The following is a 25087-nucleotide window of genomic DNA, read 5'->3' as shown; positions in this document are numbered from 1 at the left end:
GGGAACCCAGTACCTACCAGCATCAAGTCCGATGGCGTAACCAAGTCACCATCGCGGCCGGTATCGTTTTATAAGGTTGAAACTTTACATAAAAATCAATGGCCAGCTGGGTTAATTGGGGAGGGGGAGCAATTACTGGCCCTTATTTTTCTTGAACCAGATTATTTCATTAGTTGTTACAAAGAAACAAATTGCCATTTTTAATGGTTTTATAATATATCAAATTTTCTTTTTAAAACTGACGGTCGCCTGACGAACTATCTTTGTAAACTTTGTAGGGGTTTTTTCATAGTTTATTGATAGTACACAGGCCATATAAATATTCGACATGGGATCTTCATTTCTTTTTTTCTTTCAAATAATTTATTGCGCCAGAAACATGTTATGGTAGTGCCAGTGAAAAGAGGGATCTTTGATGTACTTTGTCCACGAACAGGACATCATATACCACAACATTTTGGTTCACGGCGCAGATGTCACTTTTATAAATATCCGAAATCTGTCGCTTCCGTGATGGCGAGTTCTTGTTGTACTCTCGTTAGGCATGTTGCATCTTGGTAGCCAAACCTGGAAGAAAACAACAACAAGAACAACACAAGAAAACAACAAGAACAACAACAACACACTAAACAAAAAACTCACAAAAAACAAACCGAAGCTAAAGAAAAGAAAAGGAAAACAATAGACGTTATTGACACCCCAGTAAGTTAAACTACGGTCATTTAGTATTTAACATAAACTTACAGTTAATTTTGTATTTAACATACAGTCATTTGGTATTTATAATATGGTTATTTTGTATTTAAAATATAGTTATTGTGGTATTTAACATGATTATTTTGGTATTTAACATGATTATTTTGGTATTTAACGCATGGATATTTTGGTATTTAACATAATGATATTTTGGAATTGAACTTATAGCTATTTTTGTATTTAACACATGGTTAAAAAACAAAACAAGATAATATTTGTTGAAAACAACGAATGAAAATGTATGTAATGACCGCACATTATTTTACTCTTGACAGCAACAGTATTTAAAAAAAAATTAAATTTGTTTTTCATGATTAATTATACAGAAAACAAAATAGAACCGATACATATTGATAAAATAAACACACAAGAATACAAAAGCTAATGTGTTATAGAAACGTCCCCTATGTATTAATAGTCTACGTCAGTCAATCAATTTTATATATTTTGCAATATAATTTTCCTATCAATAATTCTGTAACATAGACCTGTACCAATTATTAAAAGCGTCTCTAACAGTGAAAACACACCTTAGTGTTTAAAAAAACTAAAGTCTCTTGACAGTTACAGTTAATAGTGAATTTGTTTTGTTTAACTACACCACTGGTGCACGTTGATTTATTCATCAACGGCTATCGGATATCAAACATTTGGTAATTTTTCCAAAGGAAACCCGCTACAGTTTTCTATTAGCTGCACTTATCCACAGACAGAACAGCACATATCACGGACTTTGATATTCAAATTTTAGCCACTGGTAAATGTAGTTTAGAGGAAGAAACTAAATCGGAGAATGCGTCCACCGATAAGGTTCGATCCTGCGACAACAGCACCTCTTGATCAGACGAGGGATCTGCCGACTAAGCTAGATCCTGCGACAACAGCACCTCTTGATCAGACGAGCGCTCTACCGACTAAGCTAGATCCTGCGACAACAGCACCTCTTGATCAGACGAGCGCTCTACCGACTAAGCTAGATCCTGCGACAACAGCACCTCTTGATCAGACGAGCGCTCTACTGACTAAGCTAGATACTGCGACAACAGCATCTCTTGATCAGGCGAGTGCTCTACTGACAGCTAGATCCTGTGAAAACAGCACCTCTTGATCAGACGAGCGCTCTACTGACTAAGCTACATCCTGTGACAACAGCATCTCTTGATCAGACGAGTGCTCTACTGACTAAGCTAGATCCTGCAACAACAGCAACTCTTGATCAGACGAGTGCTCTACTGACTAAGCTAGATCCTGCAACAACAGCAACTCTTGATTAGACGAGTGCTCTACTGACAGCTAGATCCTGTGAAAACAGCACCTCTTGATCAGACGAGCGCTCTACTGACTAAGCTACATCCTGCGACAACAGCAGCTCTTGATCAGACGAGCGCTCTACCGACTAAGCTAGATCCTGCGACAACTGCACCTCTTGATCAGACGAGTGCTCTACGGACTAAGCTAGATCCTGTGACAACAGCACCTCTTGATCAGACGAGCGCTATACTGACTAAGCTAGATCCTGCGACAACAGCACCTCTTGATCAGACGAGCGCTCTACTGACTAAGCTAGATCATCTCTTGATCAGGCGAGTGCTCTACTGACAGCTAGATCCTGTGACAACATCACCTCTTGATCACACGAGCGCTCTACTGACTAAGCTAGATCCTGTGACAACAGCATCTCTTGATCAGACGAGTGCTCTACTGACTAAGCTAGATCCTGTGACAACAGCACCTCTTGATCAGACGAGCGCTCTACCGACTAAGCTAGATCCTGTGACAACAGCACCTCTTGATCAGACGAGTGCTCTACTGACTAAGCTAGATCCTGCAACAACAGCAACTCTTGATCAGACGAGTGCTCTACTGACAGCTAGATCCTGTGAAAACAGCACCTCTTGATCAGACGAGCGCTCTACTGACTAAGCTACATCCTGCGACAACAGCAGCTCTTGATCAGACGAGCGCTCTACCGACTAAGCTAGATCCTGCGACAACAGCACCTCTTGATCAGACGAGTGCTCTACGGACTAAGCTAGATCCTGCGACAACAGCACCTCTTGATCAGACGAGCGCTCTACCGACTAAGCTAGATCCTGCGACAACAGCACCTCTTGATCAGACGAGCGCTCTACCGACTAAGCTAGATCCTGCGACAACAGCACCTCTTGATCAGGCGAGTGCTCTACTGACAGCTAGATCCTGTGACAACATCACCTCTTGATCACACGAGCGCTCTACTGACTAAGCTAGATCCTGTGACAACAGCATCTCTTGATCAGACGAGTGCTCTACTGACTAAGCTAGATCCTGTGACAACAGCACCTCTTGATCAGACGAGTGCTCTACTGACTAAGCTAGATCCTGCGACAACAGCACCTCTTGATCAGACGAGCGCTCTACTGACAGCTAGATCCTGCGACAACAGCACCTCTTGATCAGACGAGTGCTCTACTGACTAAGCTAGATCCTGTGACAACAGCACCTCTTGATCAGACGAGCGCTCTACTGACTAAGCTAGATCCTGCGACAACAGCACCTCTTGATCAGACGAGCGCTCTACTGACTAAGCTAGATCCTGCGACAACAGCATCTCTTGATCAGACGAGTGCTCTACTGACAGCTAGATCCTGTGACAACAGCACCTCTTGATCAGACGAGCGCTCTACCGACTAAGCTAGATCCTGCGACAACAGCACCTCTTGATCAGACGAGTGCTCTACCGACTAAGCTAGATCCTGCGACAACAGCACCTCTTGATCAGGCGAGTGCTCTACCGACTAAGCTAGATCCTGCGACAACAGCACCTCTTGATCAGACGAGTGCTCTACCGACTAAGCTAGATCCTGTGACAACAGCACCTCTTGATCAGACGAGCGCTCTACTGACTAAGCTAGATCCTGCGACAACAACAGCAGCGCTCTCTTGATCACCTCTTGGCGAGTGCTCTACTGACAGCTAGATCCTGTGACAACATCACCTCTTGATCACACGAGCGCTCTACTGACTAAGCTAGATCCTGTGACAACAGCATCTCTTGATCAGACGAGTGCTCTACTGACTAAGCTAGATCCTGTGACAACAGCACCTCTTGATCAGACGAGTGCTCTACTGACTAAGCTAGATCCTGCGACAACAGCACCTCTTGATCAGACGAGCGCTCTACTGACAGCTAGATCCTGCGACAACAGCACCTCTTGATCAGACGAGTGCTCTACTGACTAAGCTAGATCCTGTGACAACAGCACCTCTTGATCAGACGAGTGCTCTACCGACTAAGCTAGATCCTGCGACAACAGCACCTCTTGATCAGACGAGTGCTCTACTGACTAAGCTAGATCCTGCGACAACAGCATCTCTTGATCAGGCGAGTGCTCTACTGACAGCTAGATCCTGTGAAAACAGCACCTCTTGATCAGACGAGCGCTCTACTGACTAAGCTAGATCCTGTGACAACAGCATCTCTTGATCAGAGACTAAGCTACATCCTGACAACAGCATCTCTTGATCAGACGAGTGCTCTACTGACTAAGCTAGATCCTGTGACAACAGCACCTCTTGATCTGCTTACCGATCAGACGAGCACCTCTGATCAGACGAGTGCTCTACTGACTAAGCTAGATCCTGCGACAACAGCACCTCTTGATCAGACGAGTGCTCTACTGACTAAGCTAGATCCTGTGACAACAGCACCTCATGATCAGACGAGCGCTCTACCGACTAAGCTAGATCCTGCGACAACGGCACCTCTTGATCAGACGAGTGCTCTACTGACTAAGCTAGATCCTGCGACAACAGCATCTCTTGATCAGACTAGCGCTCTACCGACTAAGCTAGATCCTGCCCCCACAGTAATAGAGTGTTTTCTGCGGGGGGGGGGGGGGTTCTGGGGGTTCGACTACCCTCTCTTTGTCCCCTCCCCCTCCACTAGATATGTACGGTTCTGGTAATATAGGATCTGTCCCAGCTATATAAAAAGAACACTTTAAATTTAAAAAGGGTGCGTTTTTCATATAGTAATAGAGGGTCTTCTGCGAGGGTTTTCTGATGGTTCCACTACCCCCTTTTTGTCCACCACTCATCCCCACCCTACGTTATGTACGGTTTTGGTAATATAGGATCGGCCCCAGGTAGATAAAAAGGACACTTTAAAATTAAATTGTGTGCGTTTTTCATATAGTAATAGTGTCTTCTGCGGGTGCCCCCCCCCCCCCCCCACCACACACACTCACACACTCCCACCCTCACCCTCCTCTAGGTACAGTTCTGGTAATATAGGATCTATCCCCGCTAGATAAAAAGGACACTTTAAAATTAAAAAGGGTGCGTTTTTCATATAGTAATAGATTGTTTTTCTGGGGGTGCAAGTATCCCCTCTTTGCCCCACTCCCCACCCCAACCCTCCGCTAGGTACGATACTGGTAATATAGGATCTGCTCCAGGTAAGTAAAAAAGACACATTTAAATTAAAAAGGTGCCTTTTTTCATATTGTTTTACATACATAAACACCCACTCTGCTAGAAACCTCCCTGAACAACCATTTCCATGACGAAGGACAATTTTTATCCCCTCGCCCCGCCCCCAATATTTACTGTATACGTGACGATAATGAAATCACGTTTGGGTGAATGCGGCATTTTGAGAAGCGGAGTGCAGAAGCATACGATATCGGAAGAGGGGGGGTCAGGAGTCAGGGGGAGTTAACTGCCCCCACCTAGTGCTGGATTAACTCTTCGCTTTCGGCAAAAACGATGGAGACGATTGGGCAAAATGAGCTCCCCTGGAAACATTTCACCATGTATTTCCATCATTCTACTCACAATATTAGTTGTAATCCGTGTTAAAATGAGCTCCCCTGAAAACATTTCACCATGTATTTCCATCATTCTACTCACAATATTAGTTGTAATCCACGTTAAAATGAGCTCCCCTGAAAACATTTCACCATGTATTTCCATCATTCTACTCACAATATTAGTTGTAATCCACGTTAAAATTAGCTCCCCTGAAAACATTTCACCATGTATTTCCATCATTCTACTCACAATATTAGTTGTAATCCGTGTTAAAATGAGCTCCCCTGAAAACATTTCACCATGTATTTCCATCATTCTACTCACAATATTAGTTGTAATCTGTGTTAAAATGAGCTCCCCTGAAAACATTTCACCATGTATTTCCATCATTCTACTCACAATATTAGTTGTAATCCGTGTTAAAATGAGCTTCCCTGAAAACATTTCACCATGTATTTCCATCATTCTACTCACAATATTAGTTGTAATCCATGTTAAAATGCGTAGTAATTCGTTTGGAACATTATATAGCAATTTGGTACTAATGGAAAAATTAAAGGAGCTCAATCACGGATTTAGTGGGCCTTGTTTCTTTAAATATGCATTATAAATGAAACTTACATTCATTTGGAATAACCAAACCTAGTTATTGTATATACCAAAATATTTTAACTGAACTACGATCGAGGGAATTCCGTAATACGTTTGGTTTTTTAAAATTTGGAACTCTTCTTGTGATGAGACATGAAAAATACGGAAAAACAGACTCGTAATGATGAGGCTATATATACGACAACCGAATAATGTATTTTTGGATTTTATATAAACGATCGCCGTGTATAAAGACTTGGCAAATGAGGGCCGGCTATATACATGGCAAATAATAAAAAACATATTATTTCATGACGAAAATAACTGCGAATACGCTGAACTAAAATAATTAACAGTCGGAACATGAACTCACCATTTATTATTATTATTATTATTATTATTATTAGGCGCGTCTGCAAATTATTTTGACTGGTTCGCAAAGTGGTATTTCGGTTTTAATGTATAGCGTAAAAAGACAGTGTACTGTTGCATGTTTTGTCGTCCAAAGGTTGGCTAATTATTACTTAACCCAGATGAATCCAGTTCTACGTGCAGGGACAAGTTCAGCCTGCCGTTTGTGCGTGTATGCACGCACGTTAATCTAGCATTTTTATAACCAAAACTCCTCCAGATAAAAGACCGCCCCAGTAGTAGTAATAGGAATAATAATTGTGTATTATTATTATTATTATTACATGTATTATAATGTTGGTTCCAGAAGGTTCGGTAATATGGATCAATCAAAAACATGTACTTATTTACCGCCTATATACATTTTTGCTGTGAATATAGCCAGCCCTCGTTAGTGGAGGCTATAGACACGGTCTTCGTATATATAATCACATCGTATATAAACACCGTCTAGTTCAGAGTATTCTTTAAAAATGTAACAATTCCTATCCCAAGTCAGCTGTTATGGCATATTTTGTATAATAATGAATTTGACAAGGTGGAAAATGACGGTGTTTGTGATCCAGATGTTTAGAGCTTTTCGCGTACGACTAACGATAAATTTACCTATAGATGCAAAGGCCTAACTAGTCGGGATTGTCGACGTTTAACATGCTTCTGTTACTAAAATAAATTCATGTATAAGCTTATTATTATTCAGTACATGTTTTTATTATTTTTTAATAACTTATTTTCATTGGGTTTTTTTTTTCATTTACCCTATGTCGCAGAGGACGGTCAAGCATTCTCGTTACACGAGCTTGGTCAATCGTTTTGGCACTGCGGTTATTCGAGGAATGCCCGTCACGTGACTCAAAATAATACGTCACACCTCTGCTCTCCAAAACGCCGTTATTTTTCTCAGAATTATGGACCGTACCCATAATTCAATTATTTTTATAAAATATCAATAATAAGTGTGATATGGTGGTTATGTAGATGGTTCAATAAAGTACTTTTAGGTACAAATCAAATGTATATATTGTCATATAATACCTTGTTGGGTAAATAATTAGGTCAACCATCTGTAACAGAGCGCGCTTAATAAACATATTCTGAAAAAAATCAGTCTGCCCCCACCCCCAATCAAAAAATGTATAATTAATTAATTAATTTAATTAAAATTAAAATTAAAATAAAATAATAAAATAATAAAACAGTGAAATAAAATAAAATAAAATAATTAAATGAAAGATAATTGTAATCATGAATAATAATAATAAAACGGGAGCCCGTACACCTACAATAACAATACGATAATCATGGTATGGGATGGCCACATTCGAAATGAGGCGTATTCAACCACGGGCTGCTAGAAATCTATTTCCAAAGCAAAACTAGTATTTCTGATAATTCCAGCTCGAACAGAAGACACATCGGGTAGGACATGTAAGTTTGTCAGACGATATTAACTTGGTTTTTATAGTTTACGTCAATACTAGTTGTGTTATATAGAAACACCAGACAACAGGGGTCATGTTTATCAATATAAATAATAGTTCTAAGTTTCTAACAACATTTTGTATGTAAACGGCAACAGCGATCAAAGGGACATAACCGCGTATTGTGAGACGCCGAGCATGTCTAAAAATAGAACTACATAATATGCATGTGACCGGAGAATCGTTGTTTATCAGAATTGCATATAGATATGAGGTGGTGGGTAGGGGGAGAAAACACCCCCCTCGTCACGAATGTAAATCCCTTCCACCCTTATAATGTCTACTGCCGATTTGTTCAGGCCCCTACACACGATTTTTAATGGCGGTGTGTGTGTGGGGGGGGGGGGGGTGTCGAATTTCCTCGTGATGGGGCCAACAATGGCTAAGACTTAGTTTCGTTTAGGCTGTGAAGAAATCAAATTCGTTATCAAAATGTTTACAGAAAAAATATGGTTATGTAATTTGGGGAGGGTGTGTACACACGCGTTAACACCCCCCTCCCCCCTCCCCAGCGTACGGGCCTGTGTATTCTTTCTATGATATAATAGTCTGCTGTCAAGTGAGCACTTTTTAAAGGCATACTGTCACAGATGTAAAGACCTTATTTCTCTAAAAATGGATAATAAATCGAAATTACATAAATTTTTGCAGACCAAATCTAGCTATTGCATCACTTTAACTACACCATGATAGAGTGAAACCCATGTCAACCCTCTCAGCAATGTTAGTTTTAATATATATTAATAAGTGGAGTATGGTGGTTACATAGATGGTTGAATAAAGTACATTTAGGGACAAGTCAAATATATATATATTTTCAGGTAATACTTTGCTAGGCCAAGTAATAGGTCACTGGTCTGTGACAATATGCCTTTAAACTCTATACTTAAAGGGACAAACTCATGAACATTAACACTAAGTTTAGTTAATTTAAAAACCTGTAACACATTTGGATAAAGTTACAACTGAGTGAAACCCGAGTCTGTGACTTTGAAATGGTGAAATACCCTCTAAAAATAGACTAAAACTCGACTCCATAACTGTTACTTCTCAGACGCACATGCTTTTTTTAAAATATGAGAAATGCATTTTGTGGTATTCAAAACACCGGAAATGGACAATCTAAAAAATGAAATCTAAGTAAAGTATGATTTCAGTTATTAAAAACGACTCTAATAGTTAAACCTATGCCTTAGTGCTTAAAAACTAGGGTATGTCCCTTTAATAACTTTCCGTGTACAGCTAGGGCATATGAAAAAGAAATATGGCTTTATAATAAAGGTGATTTTGAAAAATTAAACGAATTAATTACAAACGAACCATGACAATTAATATTTGCGAACTCAGAAAAATCATATGAATAATTATATAGCTCATCGTAAAGTTACCATTCGACGAAATGATAAAATGTGGTTTGATAGTAAGTTAAGAAAGGAATTGTTTGAAACATATTTTATTGTATATAATACACAAAAGGATTGGGCACAAGTTATTCAGATAGACTTCGAAAGAAAGCGTTAAAAACTAAAACAGTTTGTGTTGTTTACCGACACCACTAGAGCACATTGTTTTATTAATCATTGGCTATTGGATGTCAAACATATGGTAATTGTGACATATAATCTTAGAGAGGAAACCCGTTACATTTTTCCATTAGTAGCAAGGGATTTTTTATATGCACCATGTCACAGACAGGATAGCACATACCACGGGCTTTGATATAATAGACATGGTTCACTGGCTGGAACGAGAAATAGGAAACATGGGGCTACATTTTCCTTAATGCAGAAAGGGATCTTTTATATGTACTTTCCCATAGACAGGAAAGCACATGTCATGGCCTTTGACCAGTTGTGGTGCATTGGTTGGAACAAGAAAAAACCCAATCAGTTGAATGGATCCACCAAGGTGGTTCGATCCCACTACACAAGCACCTCAAACGAACACTCAACCGACTGAGCTAAATCCTACTCTTAAAAACTAAAATACCTACGGATGAACGTAAATATAAAAATCAAAGAAACAAAGTTAATAATACAGAAAAGAGCTAAAGAAGAATTTGTAACTAACAACACTTTGTAAGAAAAATAAATACGCATGTTGGCAATATATGAAATACATTTTAACATCATCTATACCACAAACCGGCGACAGCGGGTTTCCTCTAAAAAAAAGTGTTAGAATGACCATATGTTTGACGACCAATAGCCAATGATAAAATAAAAAAATCAATGGCATCGTTAAATAAAACAAACTTTACTCTTTTTTTTACTGTACCACAAACCATTATAATCAACACTTAAAGATACAATTTTCTAATTAGCCTATATCCTTTACTGATTTTCAAAAAGCTGAAACATTAAATAATTACATGTACCTTTTGTCGGTTTCATTATTTCATGACGCAAATAGTGACTTCCGGTTTTTCTTAGACAACGTTGCAGAAACTGTTTGGAAACAATAACTAACAAGGGAAGAAATGATCCATATAATTAAAACTTTAGCACATAATAAAGCAAGTGGCCGGATGAAATAAGTCACAAATTATTAAAAAGTATTGCCCAATCATTTTGCTGTTTATGCTATAAAATATGTTTTCAATCAATGATACTGCATCTTTAATCATGTACCGTATTTCCTCTAATAAGTACCCGGGCGATTATTCATTTCAAAACGGTCGCAGACCCGACGCTTATTGGAGACACTGCCTTTATTTTTTTGAGACAGGAAGTGATAAAAAGGGACCCGGCCAGTTTAATAAGTCTTTTTGTTTGTTTTTTTGTTTGTTTTTTTGTTGTTGTTGTTGTTGTTGTTGCTTTTGTTTTTGTTTGGATTTTTGTTTTTTTTGTTTGTTTGGTGGGGGGTTTTTTTCTTTTTTTTGGGGGGGGGGGGGGGGAGTTGGGCTTTTTTTTTTCTTTTTTTTATTATATCAGGGAGTAATCAGTTTTCGGCTGTCTTACCCGGCCTTTATTGATTGGAGGCCCGGCGTTTATTAGAGGCCCGGCGTTTATTTTGTTGCAAAGAGTTACAGACCCGGCGCTTATTGCAGGCCGGCGCTTATTTGAGGCCCAGCGTTTATTAGAAGAAATGTGGTATATGTGTATTTCGTCAGTTTTTCATCTCTTCTGTACAGGATAAAAGTTAAACATGAGCCGACAACAAGGAACCCGTCAAGTGACACTTACTTCCAGAGATGATCGAGGACCCACAGGAAGAGACATGGAAGATTTGAAAATAACTATTTCCGATGTACGTATTAATTAATGCAAGCTGTTTCATACCAAATCATCGCGCCCTGCCGAGTCTAGGACATAGTCAGCGATGCACCGACGAATTTGGGGCGTTGTGAGGCTGGGTGGGACGAGATAATATGGTGTAATCTAACATGATGTAATATGAGGAATATGTACTTACAATGCTTGCAGTTCATCATTTCATGTCATTTCAACTTATTTTCATGCTTATATCCAATTAAGGTTTAAGCACGCTGTCCTGGGCAAACACCTCAGCTATCTGGGCTATCTGTCCAGGACAGTGGGTTAGTTGTTAGTTGGTTAGTGGTTAGTGAGAGAGAAGAGGGAGTAGTGGCCTTACACCTAGCCATTCAGCTCTTAAGAAATCGCTCTGGGTTGGAGCCGATACCGGGCTGCGAACCCTGTACCTACCAGCCTGTAGTCCTATGGCTTAACCACTGTGCCAACGAGGCCGGTTTGCAGTCCATCTTATAAATATCGAAAAATCATATTAAGCACAACTAAAACTATAAACACTGTTAAATGTATATATATTCTTACGGCCCTATGACGATATATATTTTCAATTTTCTAAATTATAAATGAACTTTGTATAATTTTATGTGTATTGTCTTTTGACGTATTATCGTTATATTTTAATCTCACTAGTATACACCACCTCACATTGGTGTGTGTGCCTGTGTGTGTGCGTGTGTGTGTGTGTGTGTTGTGTATGCGTGTGTGTGTATGTGTGTGTGTGTGTGTGTTGTGAAAATTATAAATGAACTTTGTATAATTTTATGTGTATTATGTTTTGACGCATTAATTAATGCATCATTATATTTTAATCACACTAGTATACACATTGCCGTGTGTGCGCGCATGCGTGTGTCTGCACTTATATGTATTACAAAATAGAATGCAATGTATTTGTAATATGTAAAATACTAATACAATGACAGTGGTGGTGATGGTGATAGATTAACATGATGATGCTAAAAGCAAATAAAATGATGATTATGATGATAGGTCTATATTTAATCTAGACCAGTTTCATCATTACAGACTCTTTCTCCACTCTGAAAAAACAGATAGCTGTATGATGATGATGATGACAGGTCTATGTTTAGTCTAGTCCAGTTTCATCATTACAGACTCTTTCTCCACTCTGAAAAGACAGATAGCTGTATGATGATGATGATGATGATGATGATGATGACAGGTCTATATTTAGTCTAGACCAGTTTCATCATTACAGACTCTTTCTCCACTCTGAAAAGACAGATAGCTGTATGATCATGATGTTGATGACAGGTCTATATTTCGTCTAGACCAGTTTCATCATTACAGACTCTTTCTCCACTCTGAACAGACAGATAGCTGTATGATGATGATGATGATGACAGGTCTATATTTAGTGTAGACCAGATTCATCATTACAGACTCTTTCTCCACCTAGAAAAGACAGATAGCTGTATGATGATGATGATGACAGGCCTATATTTAGTCTAGACCAGTTTCATCATTACAGACTCTTTCTCCACTCTGAAAAGACAGATAGCTGTATGATCATGATGTTGATGACAGGTCTATATTTCGTCTAGACCAGTTTCATCATTACAAACTCTTTCTCCACTCTGAAAAGACAGTCAGCTGTATGATGATGATGATGACAGTTCTATATTTAGACTATACCTCTTTCATCATTACAGACTCTTTCTCCACTCTGAACAGAGAGATAGCTGTATGATGATGATGATGATGACAGGTCTATATTTAGTGTAGACCAGATTCATCATTACAGACTCTTTCTCCACCTAGAAAAGACAGATAGCTGTATGATGATGATGATGACAGGTCTATATTTAGTCTAGACCAGTTTCATCATTACAGACTCTTTCTCCACTCTGAAAAGACAGATAGCTGTATGATCATGATGTTGATGACAGGTCTATATTTCGTCTAGACCAGTTTCATCATTACAGACTCTTTCTCCACTCTGAAAAGACAGATAGCTGTATGATGATGATGATGACAGTTCTATATTTAGACTATACCTGTTTCATCATTACAGACTCTTTCTCCACTCTGAACAGACAGATAGCTGTATGATGATGATGATGATGACAGGTCTATATTTAGTGTAGACCAGATTCATCTTTACAGACTCTTTCTCCACCTAGAAAAGACAGATAGCTGTATGATGATGATGATGACAGGTCTATATTTAGTCTAGACCAGTTTCATCATTACAGACTCTTTCTCCACTGTGAAAAGACAGATAGCTGTATGATGATGATGATGACAGGTCTATATTTAGTCTAGACCAGTTTCATCATTACAGACTCTTTCTCCACTCTGAAAAGACAGATAGCTGTATGATGATGATGACAGGTCTATATTTAGTCTAGACCAGTTTCATCATTACAGACTCTTTCTCCACTCTGAAAAGACAGATATCTGTATGATGATGATGATGACATGTCTATATTTAGTCTAGACCAGTTTCATCATTACAGACTCTTTCTCCACTCTGAAAAGACATAGCTGTATGATGATGATGATGATGACAGGTCTATATTTAGTCTAGACCACTTTCATCATTACAAACTCTTTCTCCACTCTGAAAAGACAGATAGCTGTATGATGATGATGATGATGACAGGTCTATATTTAGTCTAGATCAGTTTCATCATTACAGACTCTTTCTCCACTGTGAAAAGACATAGCTGTATGATGATGATGATGACAGGTCTATATTTAGTCTATACCAGTTTCATCATTACAGACTCTTTCTCCACTCTGAAAAGACATATAGCTGTATGATGATGATGATGATGATGATGACAGGTCTATATTTAGTCTAGATCAGTTTCATCATTACAGACTCTTTCTCCACTCTGAAAAGACAGATAGCTGTATGATGATGATGATGACAGGTCTATATTTAGTCTATACCAGTTTCATCATTACAGACTCTTTCTCCACTCTGAAAAGACAGATACCTGTATGATGATGATGATGATGACAGGTCTATATTTAGTCTAGACCAGTTTCATCATTACAGACTCTTTCTTCACTGTGAAAAGACAGATAGCTGTATGATGATGATGATGACAGTTCTATATTTAGACTATACCTGTTTCATCATTACAGACTCTTTCTCCACTCTGAACAGACAGATAGCTGTATGATGATGATGATGACAGGTCTATATTTAGTGTAGACCAGATTCATCATTACAGACTCTTTCTCCACCAAGAAAAGACAGATAGCTGTATGATGATGATGATGACAGGTCTATATTTAGTCTAGACCAGTTTCATCATTACAGACTCTTTCTCCACTCTGAAAAGACAGATAGCTGTACGATGATGATGATGACAGGTCTATATTTGGTCTAGACCAGTTTCATCATTACAGACTCTTTCGGCACTGTACAAAGACAGATAGCTGTATGATGATGATGACAGGTCTATATTTCGTCTAGACCAGTTTCATCATTACAGACTCTTTCTCCACTCTGAAAAGACATAGCTGTATGATGATGATGATGACAGGTCTATATTTAGTCTAGACCAGTTTCATCATTACAGACTCTTTCTCCACTCTGAAAAGACAGATAGCTGTATGATGATGATGATGATGATGATGATGATGATGACAGCTCTATATTTAGTCTGGACCAGTTTCATCATTACAGACTCTTTCTCCACTCTGAAAAGACAGATAGCTGTATGATGATGATGATGATGATGATGATGATGATGATGACAGCTCTATATTTAGTCTGGACCAGTTTCATCATTACAGAATCTTTCTCCACTGTGAAAAGACAGATATAGCTGTATGATGATGATGATGATGATGATGACAGGTCTATGTTAGTCTAGACCAGTTTGATCATTACAGACTCTATCTCCACTCTGAAAAGACAGATAGCTGTACGATGATGATGATGACAGGTCTATATTTGGTCTAGACCAGTTTCATCATTACAGACTCTTTCTGCACTGTACAAAGACAGATAGCTGTATGATGATGATGACAGGTCTATATTTAGTCTAGACCAGTTTCATCATTACAGACTCTTTCTCCACTCTGAAAAGACAGATAGCTGTATGATGATGATGATAACAGGTCTATATTTAGTCTAGACCAGTTTCATCATTACAGACTCTTTCTCCACTCTGAAAAGACAAATAGCTGTATGATGATGATGATGATGATGACAGGTCTATATTTAGTCTAGACCAGTTTCATCATTACATACTCTTTCTCCACTCTGAAAAGACACATATCTGTATGATGATGATGACAGGTCTTTATTTAGTCTAGACCAGTTTCATCATTACAGACTCTTTCTCCACTCTGAAAAGACAGATAGCTGAAATCTGTCCATTGCCAATTCTGACGTAAATATTTCTTTTTGTTTTGGTTTTTGCAGTCTGGTAGCGACGGTGCTACCAAGAATGTTTCTCCAGGACAAGCTGATGATCATACTGTGAAACCGCCAACCGACCAGTGGACAACTGTAACGGGTAGAAAGGGGAAAAACAAAAACACACCACGAAAGCAATCACATAATCGAGGTGGCAGTAATCATTCTGGTTTTCTTAGGCATCAACAGCAACCAAAACATCAGAACCACCACCAACAACAAAAACGGCAACAGCATCCTCCACAGGATCCGCAACATCAAATAGAACAGCAACAACAGCAACAGCAAAAGGAACCAGTTCATTACGACATTGCAGACGTCATGGGTGGATGTCAGAGCCGCAGGAGCAAAGCTGATTTGAAAATCACTCCTCCGATCAAAATAAAAGAATACACCACAAACTCTGGGTTAAATATCATTTGCTATACTGGCGACGTCACCGCAGCTGGCGCTGAAGGAATTGTAACTGCAGAGGGTTGTGGCATGACCAACCCCAGTATGGTGACACAATCGCTGTTAAAAGTGGCTGACATTGATTATGGTAACTTAAAAACTGCTGTAATTCGTAAATTTGGTACAGTTGATCTAAAGGTTGGAGAAGTCTATTGCCTACAAACACTTGAATACGGGATTAAACTACAATTCAAATCAATATTTCTGGCTATAGTTCTGCCATTTGAGAAAGATTCTGATGAGTATTCCTGGAAAAGGCGCACGGTACATCTGTACTATAAACTTTTAAATGAAGCTGACAAGAACGGTTTAAAATCACTTGCCATTCCTCTTTTGGGATCAGGTAATATCCAGTTCTAAATATTAAATGTCTATGTTATATGTCACTACTTTACATGAATTAGTGATAAATAACGGCTCATTAACAAAGTGGCGTAGCGTGGGATGCCAGCTCCCGGGGCAAGGCATGTATTGCGCCCCCTAACCAGTGGACCGTTAGCACTCCACGAGTCCCTTCCACCAGTCCAGAGTTTTGCACCCGGAACAACCGCCCCGTTGGCCCCGCCCACACTACACCAGTACATTAACAGATCTCACATATAATGTTTGCATAATTAAAAGAAGAATATCAAAATCATACTATCTTGACACGCTGCTTAAACAGGTGAAATATACGGAAAATGGCTCAAAATAGGAAGGAAGGAAATTTTTTATTTAACGGCACACTCAGCACATTTTATTTACGGTTATATGGTGTCAGACATATGGTTAAGGACCACACAGATATTGAGAGGGGAAAGCCGCTGTCGGCACTTCATGAGCTACTCTTTTTCGATTAGTAGCAAGGGATCTTTTACATGCAGCATCCCACAGACAGTATAGTACATACCACGGCCTTTGTTATACCAGTTGTGGAGCACTGGCTGTAACGAGAAATAGCCCAATGGGGTCAAAATATGAAGTAAAACATTTCGAGGTAATTGTTGTGGATATGTAACTCAAGCTATAATCTTTAATTTCCCCAAGAAAAATTTATAAATATTTTTTGTCATGTTTAAACCGGATTTTCTGTTGTATAAAACTACATCATATAAAAAGATGTTCCTGTGTCTGCTGCCAGTGTAATGTGTCCTCGACCAGTAGTGCAGTTTTACCATTAAAAATTACATATTAAATACATTTTCTTGTATCGATAATCAGTGTGTATATGCACACAATGTTTCTGGTCGTCTTAATGTCTCATTTTTTGAAGCAGTCCCAACCGAATTTTATTTCAAAATAATTTCTTACTTACATAATACATATAAGGAAATAAATGGAAGTGTGAGTCACTACAAACATTGGGACGATTCGAAGACCACTGAATATACAGAGATTGATAAACTAAATAATTATTTTTAAAAAGATGTTTAATGTGTAAACAAGACTATATTGGTCGAAGACATGTTACAGTGTCTGTAAAGTCAGGACAGTGTATTTACTGTTTTCTTCTTTAATCACTGACAGGAAAGGCTGGAGCTCCAATGGAACTTGCTATAGAGGCTTTAGTAACAGCGTTGGGTGCGTACCAAACCAAAAGTCTCAGTGATATCATGTTGGTCAGTTTCAACGAAAAGAATCTCAGCAAGATCATAAAGCAGTGGGACGAGTATTCTGCTAAACAGTCTCGGTGTTTTGATTTGAAGAAAGTTAGAAAGACGCAGTCGGTTGAGTCTGTGGAAAGATCAAAACCACCGCCAGAGGTCTTTAAAATTAATCCAGTCTTTGAGGGCAATGTCAGTGGGTATAATGGTGATGCCAACCAATCGGCGCAGTCGCAGGATCCTCGCCATCTTGCTAGTGACCATGGAAACAAGAGGTCGTCAGATAACATTGGTCATGGACTCAACAGAGCATATGAGGATAATTTAGTCGGGTCTCACGATCAAGGACAAACAGAAATATTCAATTATGAAGATCAGGCTAATAGCATTTCTAACGAATCATACATTGATGGACAGGATCTGCCCAAACCACATCCAGACGTTCGTTCAAGAGGATCCTGGTCCTCTGCCGACTATGATAATATGAACAACTACGAATCACGCCCCGATTTCACAGCCAGCCACGAAGATAGTCCAATGCATTCAATAGAAATCATTTCTCCACCCCGATCTGACAACAATGACTGGGAACAATCACAGGTATCAAACGTTTTTTATGTCTCTTGACGGAACTGGTGGCCACAATCTAATTAAAATTAGCTCCACTATTACATGTGGATCTAACAGCAGCCCGTTGGAGCTTATGTCCAGTTGATCTTTCATTCGACCAATCAAAACCTTACTTGCAAAATCATGCCAGTGATTTGAAAAGAATTTGAAAACATTCGGGATTATGCCGAGGGTGTACCAAATGATTCGGGTGAATTACGAAGAATGTCGGAAACTAACTTCAATATAAAATTTTATATAAAATTTCTTTCAAGATGAAAAAAAATCCATGATGGTATAGCCATAAAATCTGTTATACTAGTATACAATCTAGAGTTTATTACTGCACTCCCCCCCCCCCCCCCCCCCCTGTTTTTTCAACGTTGAAATAGACCAACAAGTTCGCCTATTGCATAAATAGTCTCGCCCAATATTTTTAGAATTTGTATGCTCCTGAATGACGCTATAAAAGGCGAAGTGTAACTGGTCGATATTTAAATTGTTATTTATAGATGAAATGTCACCTGGACATGGGAGTCCAGGCAATGTTGTTAGATCTACTGCTGAGACCAGTAGAGATCATTTTAATCAGATTGTGGTGGCCAATCACGACACACACCTTATACAAAAGAGTCAACTAATGAACTGGCTTCTAAGTATGTCATTGTAGAAGGAAACGACTTGCACAGTGAAGACAACGCTACTACTGGAAAGACAACTGAGCAAAATCCGACAAATGTCTGCGTGTCTGTGTGTGTGGCTGTGTGTGTGTGGCTGTGTGTGTGTGTGTGTGTGTGTGTGGCTGAGTGTCTGTGTGTGTGTGTGTGTGGCTCAGTGTCTGTGTGTGTGTGGCTCAGTGTCTGTGTGTGTATGTGTGGCTCAGTGTCTGTGTGTGTATGTGTGGCTCAGTGTCTGTGTATGTGTGGCTCAGTGTCTGTGTATATATGTGTGGCTCAGTGTCTGTGTATGTATGTGTGGCTCAGTGTCTGTGTATGTGTGGCTCAGTGTATGTGTGTGTGTGTGTGGCTCAGTGTCTGTGTATGTGTGGCTCAGTGTCTGTGTGTGTATGTGTGGCTCAGTGTCTGTGTGTGTGTGGCTCAGTGTCTGTGTGTGTGTGCGGCTCAGTGTCTGTGTGTGTGTGCGGCTCAGTGTCTGTGTGTGTGGCTCACTGTCTGTGTATGTGTGGCTCAGTGTCTGTGTATGTGTGGCTCAGTGTCTGTGTGTGTATGTGTGGCTCAGTGTCTGTGTATGTGTGGCTCAGTGTCTGTGTGTGTGTGCGGCTCAGTGTCTGTGTGTGTGTGCGGCTCAGTGTCTGTGTGTGTGGCTCACTGTCTGTGTATGTGTGGCTCAGTGTCTGTGTATGTGTGGCTCAGTGTCTGTGTGTGTATGTGTGGCTCAGTGTCTGTGTATGTGTGGCTCAGTGTCTGTGTATGTATGTGTGGCTCAGTGTCTGTGTATGTATGTGTGGCTCAGTGTCTGTGTGTGTATGTGTGGCTCAGTGTCTGTGTATGTATGTGTGCCTCAGTGTATGTGTGTGTATGTGTGGCTCAGTGTCTATATGTATGTGTGGCTCAGTGTCTGTGTATGTGTGGCTCAGTGTCTGTGTGTGTATGTGTGGCTCAGTGTCTGTGTATGTGTGGCTCAGTGTCTGTGTATGTATGTGTGGCTCAGTGTCTGTGTATGTATGTGTGGCTCAGTGTCTGTGTGTGTATGTGTGGCTCAGTGTCTGTGTATGTATGTGTGCCTCAGTGTATGTGTGTGTATGTGTGGCTCAGTGTATATATGTATGTGTGGCTCAGTGTCTGTGTATGTGTGGCTCAGTGTCTGTGTATGTATGTGTGGCTCAGTGTCTGTCTATGTGTGGCTCAGTGTCTGTGTGTGTATGCGTGGCTCAGTGTCTGTGTGTGTATGTGTGGGTCTGTGTATGTGTGGCTCAGTGTCTGTGTGTGTATGTGTGGCTCAGTGTATGTGTATGAGTGGCTCAGTGTCTGTGTATGTATGTGTGGCTCAGTGTCTGTGTATGTATGTGTGGCTCAGTGTCTGTCTATGTGTGGCTCAGTGTCTGTGTGTGTATGCGTGGCTCAGTGTCTGTGTGTGTATGTGTGGCTCAGTGTCTGTGTATGTGTGGCTCAGTGTCTGTGTGTGTATGTGTGGCTCAGTGTATGTGTATGAGTGGCTCAGTGTCTGTGTATGTATGTGTGGCTCAGTGTCTGTGTGTGTATGTGTGGCTCAGTGTATGTGTATGAATGGCTCAGTGTCTGTGTATGTATGTGTTCCTCAGTGTCTGTGTGTGTATGTGTGGCTCAGTGTCTGTGTATGTATGTGTGGCTCAGTGTGTGTGGCTCAGTGTCAGTGTGTGGCTCAGTGTCTGTGTGTGTATGTGTGGCTCAGTGTCTGTGCATGTGTGGCTCAGTGTCTGTGTATGTATGTGTGGCTCAGTGTCTGTGTGTGTGTTTGTCTGTGTGTGTATATGTCTGTGTGTGTCCGAGTGTCTGTATGTGTGTGTGTGTCTGTCTGTCTGTGTGTCTCTGTCTGTCTCTGTGTGTGTGGCTGTGTTTGTGGATGTGTGGCTATGTGTGTGTGTGGCTGTGTGTGTGTGTGGTTGAGTTTCTGTGTGTGTGTGTGGTTGTGTGTGTGTGTGTGTGACTGTGTATGTGTGGCTGTGTGCGTGTGTCTGCACTTATGTGTATTACAAAATACCATGCAATGTATTAGTAACCGTAATATGTAAAATACGAATAAAATTATAGTGGTGGTAATGATGATGATTATGGTGATCGTTTTTGTGATTAACATGATGCTAAAAGCACATAAAATGATGATGATGATGATGATGATGATGATAATGATGCTAGGTATGTGTTTAGTCTACATCAGTGTCATCTTTACAGATTTTTTCTCCACTCTGAAAAGACAGATAGCTGTTTGAAGTTTGGGTTGTCTGACTTAAAAGATTTCTTTTTTTTCTTCTTTTTTTGTTTGCAGTCTGGTAGCGACGGTGCTACCAAGAAAGATTCTTCAGGACAAGCTGATGATCATACCGTGAAACCGTCAACCGTCCAGTGGAAAACTGTAACGTGTAAAAAGGGGAAACACAAAACCACACCCCAACAGCAATCACATAATCGAGGTGGCAGAAATCATTCTGGTTTTCGTAGGCATCAACAGTGGTATCTACCACCAAAACATCAGAACCTTCACCAAAAACAAAAACAGCAACAGCATCCTCCACAGGATCCGCAACATCAAGTAGAACAGCAACAACATCAGCAGCAGCAACAACAGCAACCAAAACATCAGAACCTTCACCAAAAACGAAAACAGCAACAGCATCCTCCACAGGATCCGCAACATCAAGTAGAACAGCAACAACATCAGCAGCAGCAACAACAGCAACCAAAACATCAGAACCTTCACCAAAAACAAAAACAGCAACAGCATCCTCCACAGGATCCGCAACATCAAGTAGAACAGCAACAACATCAGCAGCAGCAACAACAGCAACCAAAACATCAGAACCTTCACCAAAAACAAAAACAGCAACAGCATCCTCCACAGGATCCGCAACATCAAGTAGAACAGCAACAACATCAGCAGCAGCAACAACTGCAACCAAAACATCAGAACCTTCACCAAAAACAAAAACAGCAACAGCATCCTCCACAGGATCCGCAACATCAAGTAGAACCGCAACAACATCAGCAGCAGCAGCAACAGCAACAAGAACCAGTTCATTACAACAGTGCAGACGTCATGGGTGGATATCGGAAGCACAGGAGCAAAGCTCATTTGAAAATCCCTTCTTCGATCAAAATAGAAGAATACACCACAAACTCTGGGTTAAATATCATTTGCTATACTGGCGACGTCACCGCAGCTGACGCTGAAGGAATTGTAACTGCAGAGGGTTGTGGCATGAACAACCCCAGTATGGTGACACAATCGCTGTTAAAAATGGCTGGCATTGATTATGGTAACTTAGCCACTGTTGTAATTAATAAATATGGTACAGTTGATCTAAAGGTTGGAGAGGTCTATTGTCTACACACACGTGAATACGGGATTAAACTACAATTCAAATCAATATTTTTGGCTATAGTTCTGCCATTTGAGGACACTCGTAATAAGAATTACTGGAAAAGCCACACGGTACATCTGTACTTCAAACTTTTAAGTGAAGCTGATAAGAACGGTTTAAAATCACTTGCCATTCCTCTGTTGGGATCAGGTAAGATCCAGTTCTAAATCTTGAAATTACTATGTTATATGTCGCTACTTTACATGAATTAGTGATAAATGACGGTTCATTAACAGATCCTACATATAGTATTTGCATAATTAAAACAAGAATATCAAAATTGTAATATCTTGGCATGCTGTTTAAATAGAGATTTCCTGAAGAATACTTTGTGAAGTATACGAAACAGAGCTCGAAATGGGAAGGAAGGAAATGTTTTGTTTAACGGCGCACTCAACACATTTTATTTTCGGTTATATGGCGTCAGACATATGGTTAAGGACCACACACATATTAAGAGAAGAAACCCGCTGTCACAGCTTCATGGGATAATCTATTTCGATTGGCAGCAAGGGATATTTTATATGCAGCATCCCACAGACAGGATAGTAAATACCACGGCTTTTGTTATACCAGTTGTGGAACACTGGCTGGAAAATCAAAATAAAAGAATACACCACAAAATCTGGGCTAAATATCACTTGCTGTACTGGGGACGTCACCTCAGCTGGCGCTGAAGGAATTGTAACTGCAGAGGGTTGTGGCATGACCAACCCCAGTATGGTGACACAATCGCTGTTAAAAATGGCTGGATCTCACATATAATCTTTGCATATTTAAAACAAGAATATCAAAATCATACTATCTTGACACGCTGCTTAAACAGGTGAAATATACAAAAAATGGCTCGAAATAGAAAGGGGTTTGTTTTATTTAATGACACACTCGGCACATTTTATTTACGGTTATATGGTGTCAGACATATGGTTAAGGACCACACAGATATTGAGAAAGAAAACCCGCTGTCGCCACTTCATGAGCTACTCTTTTCCGATTAGCAGCAAGGGATCTTTTATATGCAGCATCCCACAGACAGTATAGTACATACCACGGCCTTTGTTATACCAGTTGTGGAGCACCGGCTGGAATGAGAAATAACCCAATGGGGTCGAAATATGAAGTAAAACATTTCGAGGTAATTGTTAAGGATATGTAACTCAAGCTATAATCTTTAATTTCCCCAAGAAAAATTTATAAATATTTTTCGTCATGCTTAAACTGGATGTTCTGTTGTATAAAATTGTACATCATATAAAAAGATCTTCCTGTGTCTGCTGTCAGTGTAAGGTCTCACTACACAGATGTTATCTGCCATTCAAACCCATGTTAAACTGCCCAACTTCAAGCGAAGATTGCCCATAGAACGGGTTCTCGTTGGCACTAACAACATACACCATTGCAAACATACATTATATAAGCATCTATTTTTACTCCAAAATTGAGAACATTTCCGTCTCAGTTTTTTGCTATATGACCGCATCTGGCTGTAGTACCGGTCCGAACAGGTGGTTCATTAACCGATTCACTCCGGCTGTCACTTGCGCTATATACCCATATCCATAAAGGTCGATGCACAATATTACAAAATAACATGAGCAAAATACAGCCAGAAGGCTTACTATTAAATATACATATTGTTTTAATTCTTCACCATTTCCTAGAAGTGAATATGTGAACATAGTGGACCGTGATGAATGAACTCTCACCCGGAAGTGATCTGTGTAGTGAGACCTAATGTGTTCCCGACCAGTAGTGCAGTTTTACCATTAAAAATTACATATTAAATACATTTTCTTCTATCGATAATCTGTGTGTATATGCGCACAATGTTTCTGGTCATCTTAATGTCTCGTTTTTTGAAGCAGTTCAAACTGAATTTTATTTCAAAATAATTTCTTACTTCCATAATACATATAAGGAAATAAATGGAAGTGTGATTCACTACAAACATCGGGACGATTCGAAGACCACTGAATATACAGAGATTGATAAACTAAATAATTATTTTTAAAAAAGAAGATGTTTAATCAGTAAATTTGGAAGTTAAAAAACAGATTAGATTGGTTGAAGACATTTTACAGTGGCTGTCAAATCAGGGCGGTGTATTTAATGTTTTCTTCTTTAATCACTGACAGGAAAGGCTGGAGCTCCAATGGAACTTGCTATAGAGGCTTTAGTAACATATATAAATTGAACATAAAAGCAAATTAATATACTAAGGAACAAAAACAAAACACCCCACCCCACTCCTGAATATAAATACGTCGTGTGTAATCCCTATGGTTTAGACTATCACAAATATTAACAAAAGTAGAATCTCTGCAAAGGCGTACAGCTAGGCTGTCGGAGAAAAACCTTGGGGTGAAAGAGACGACCTGCTGCTGACTGTGGAGTTCATGGAGGCGGTAAAACTCACGGTTTGAATGAACGCAGAAGAAGAAGAAAAAGAAGAAGAATCATATTACCATTACTGGCAAACAGCTATATAGGGTTGTAAACGAATAACTATATTTTACATGGATTACAACTAATATTGTGCGTAGAATAATGGAAATACAAGCTGAAGGTTTCAGGCAAGTTGTGCGTAAGCTTGAAATCACATTGTCGCTAATGTTTCGATACTGTTCAAGTTCATATTGCTGCCTGAAAAAACCCAT

At 39.7% G+C, this 25087-nt stretch overlaps 2 protein-coding genes across 3 annotated transcripts; both read left to right on the top strand.

Moving 5' to 3' along the window:
- Nucleotides 1-1549: 1549 nt before the first annotated feature.
- On the top strand, nt 1550-11178 carry LOC121377891 (pheromone-regulated protein PRM7-like). The gene is made up of 5 exons (XM_041505989.1): nt 1550-1816; nt 2627-2929; nt 3377-3517; nt 4140-4604; nt 11167-11178. Exons 1-5 carry the CDS (start codon nt 1550-1552, stop codon nt 11176-11178), a joined length of 1188 nt encoding a protein of 395 aa, XP_041361923.1.
- LOC121376755 lies at nt 7934-24921 on the top strand. 2 transcript variants are annotated; one of them, XM_041504523.1, is made up of 6 exons: nt 7934-7980; nt 11167-11282; nt 15714-16503; nt 17667-18343; nt 21338-22580; nt 24566-24921. In XM_041504523.1, exons 2-6 carry the CDS (start codon nt 11181-11183, stop codon nt 24622-24624), a joined length of 2871 nt encoding a protein of 956 aa, XP_041360457.1. In that variant the 5' UTR covers nt 7934-7980; nt 11167-11180; the 3' UTR covers nt 24625-24921. The 2 variants fall into 2 exon arrangements, with proteins under 2 accessions (XP_041360457.1, XP_041360455.1); XM_041504521.1 differs by lacking the exon at nt 7934-7980 and having other exon boundaries at nt 10445-11282.
- The last annotated feature ends 166 nt before the right edge of the window (nt 24922-25087 follow it).

Source organism: Gigantopelta aegis, chromosome 7 (assembly GCF_016097555.1).
Source record: "Gigantopelta aegis isolate Gae_Host chromosome 7, Gae_host_genome, whole genome shotgun sequence".
Taxonomy (NCBI): domain Eukaryota; kingdom Metazoa; phylum Mollusca; class Gastropoda; order Neomphalida; family Peltospiridae; genus Gigantopelta; species Gigantopelta aegis.
Note: the sequence above shows the minus strand (reverse complement) of the source record. Positions and strands in the feature narration are given on the sequence as shown.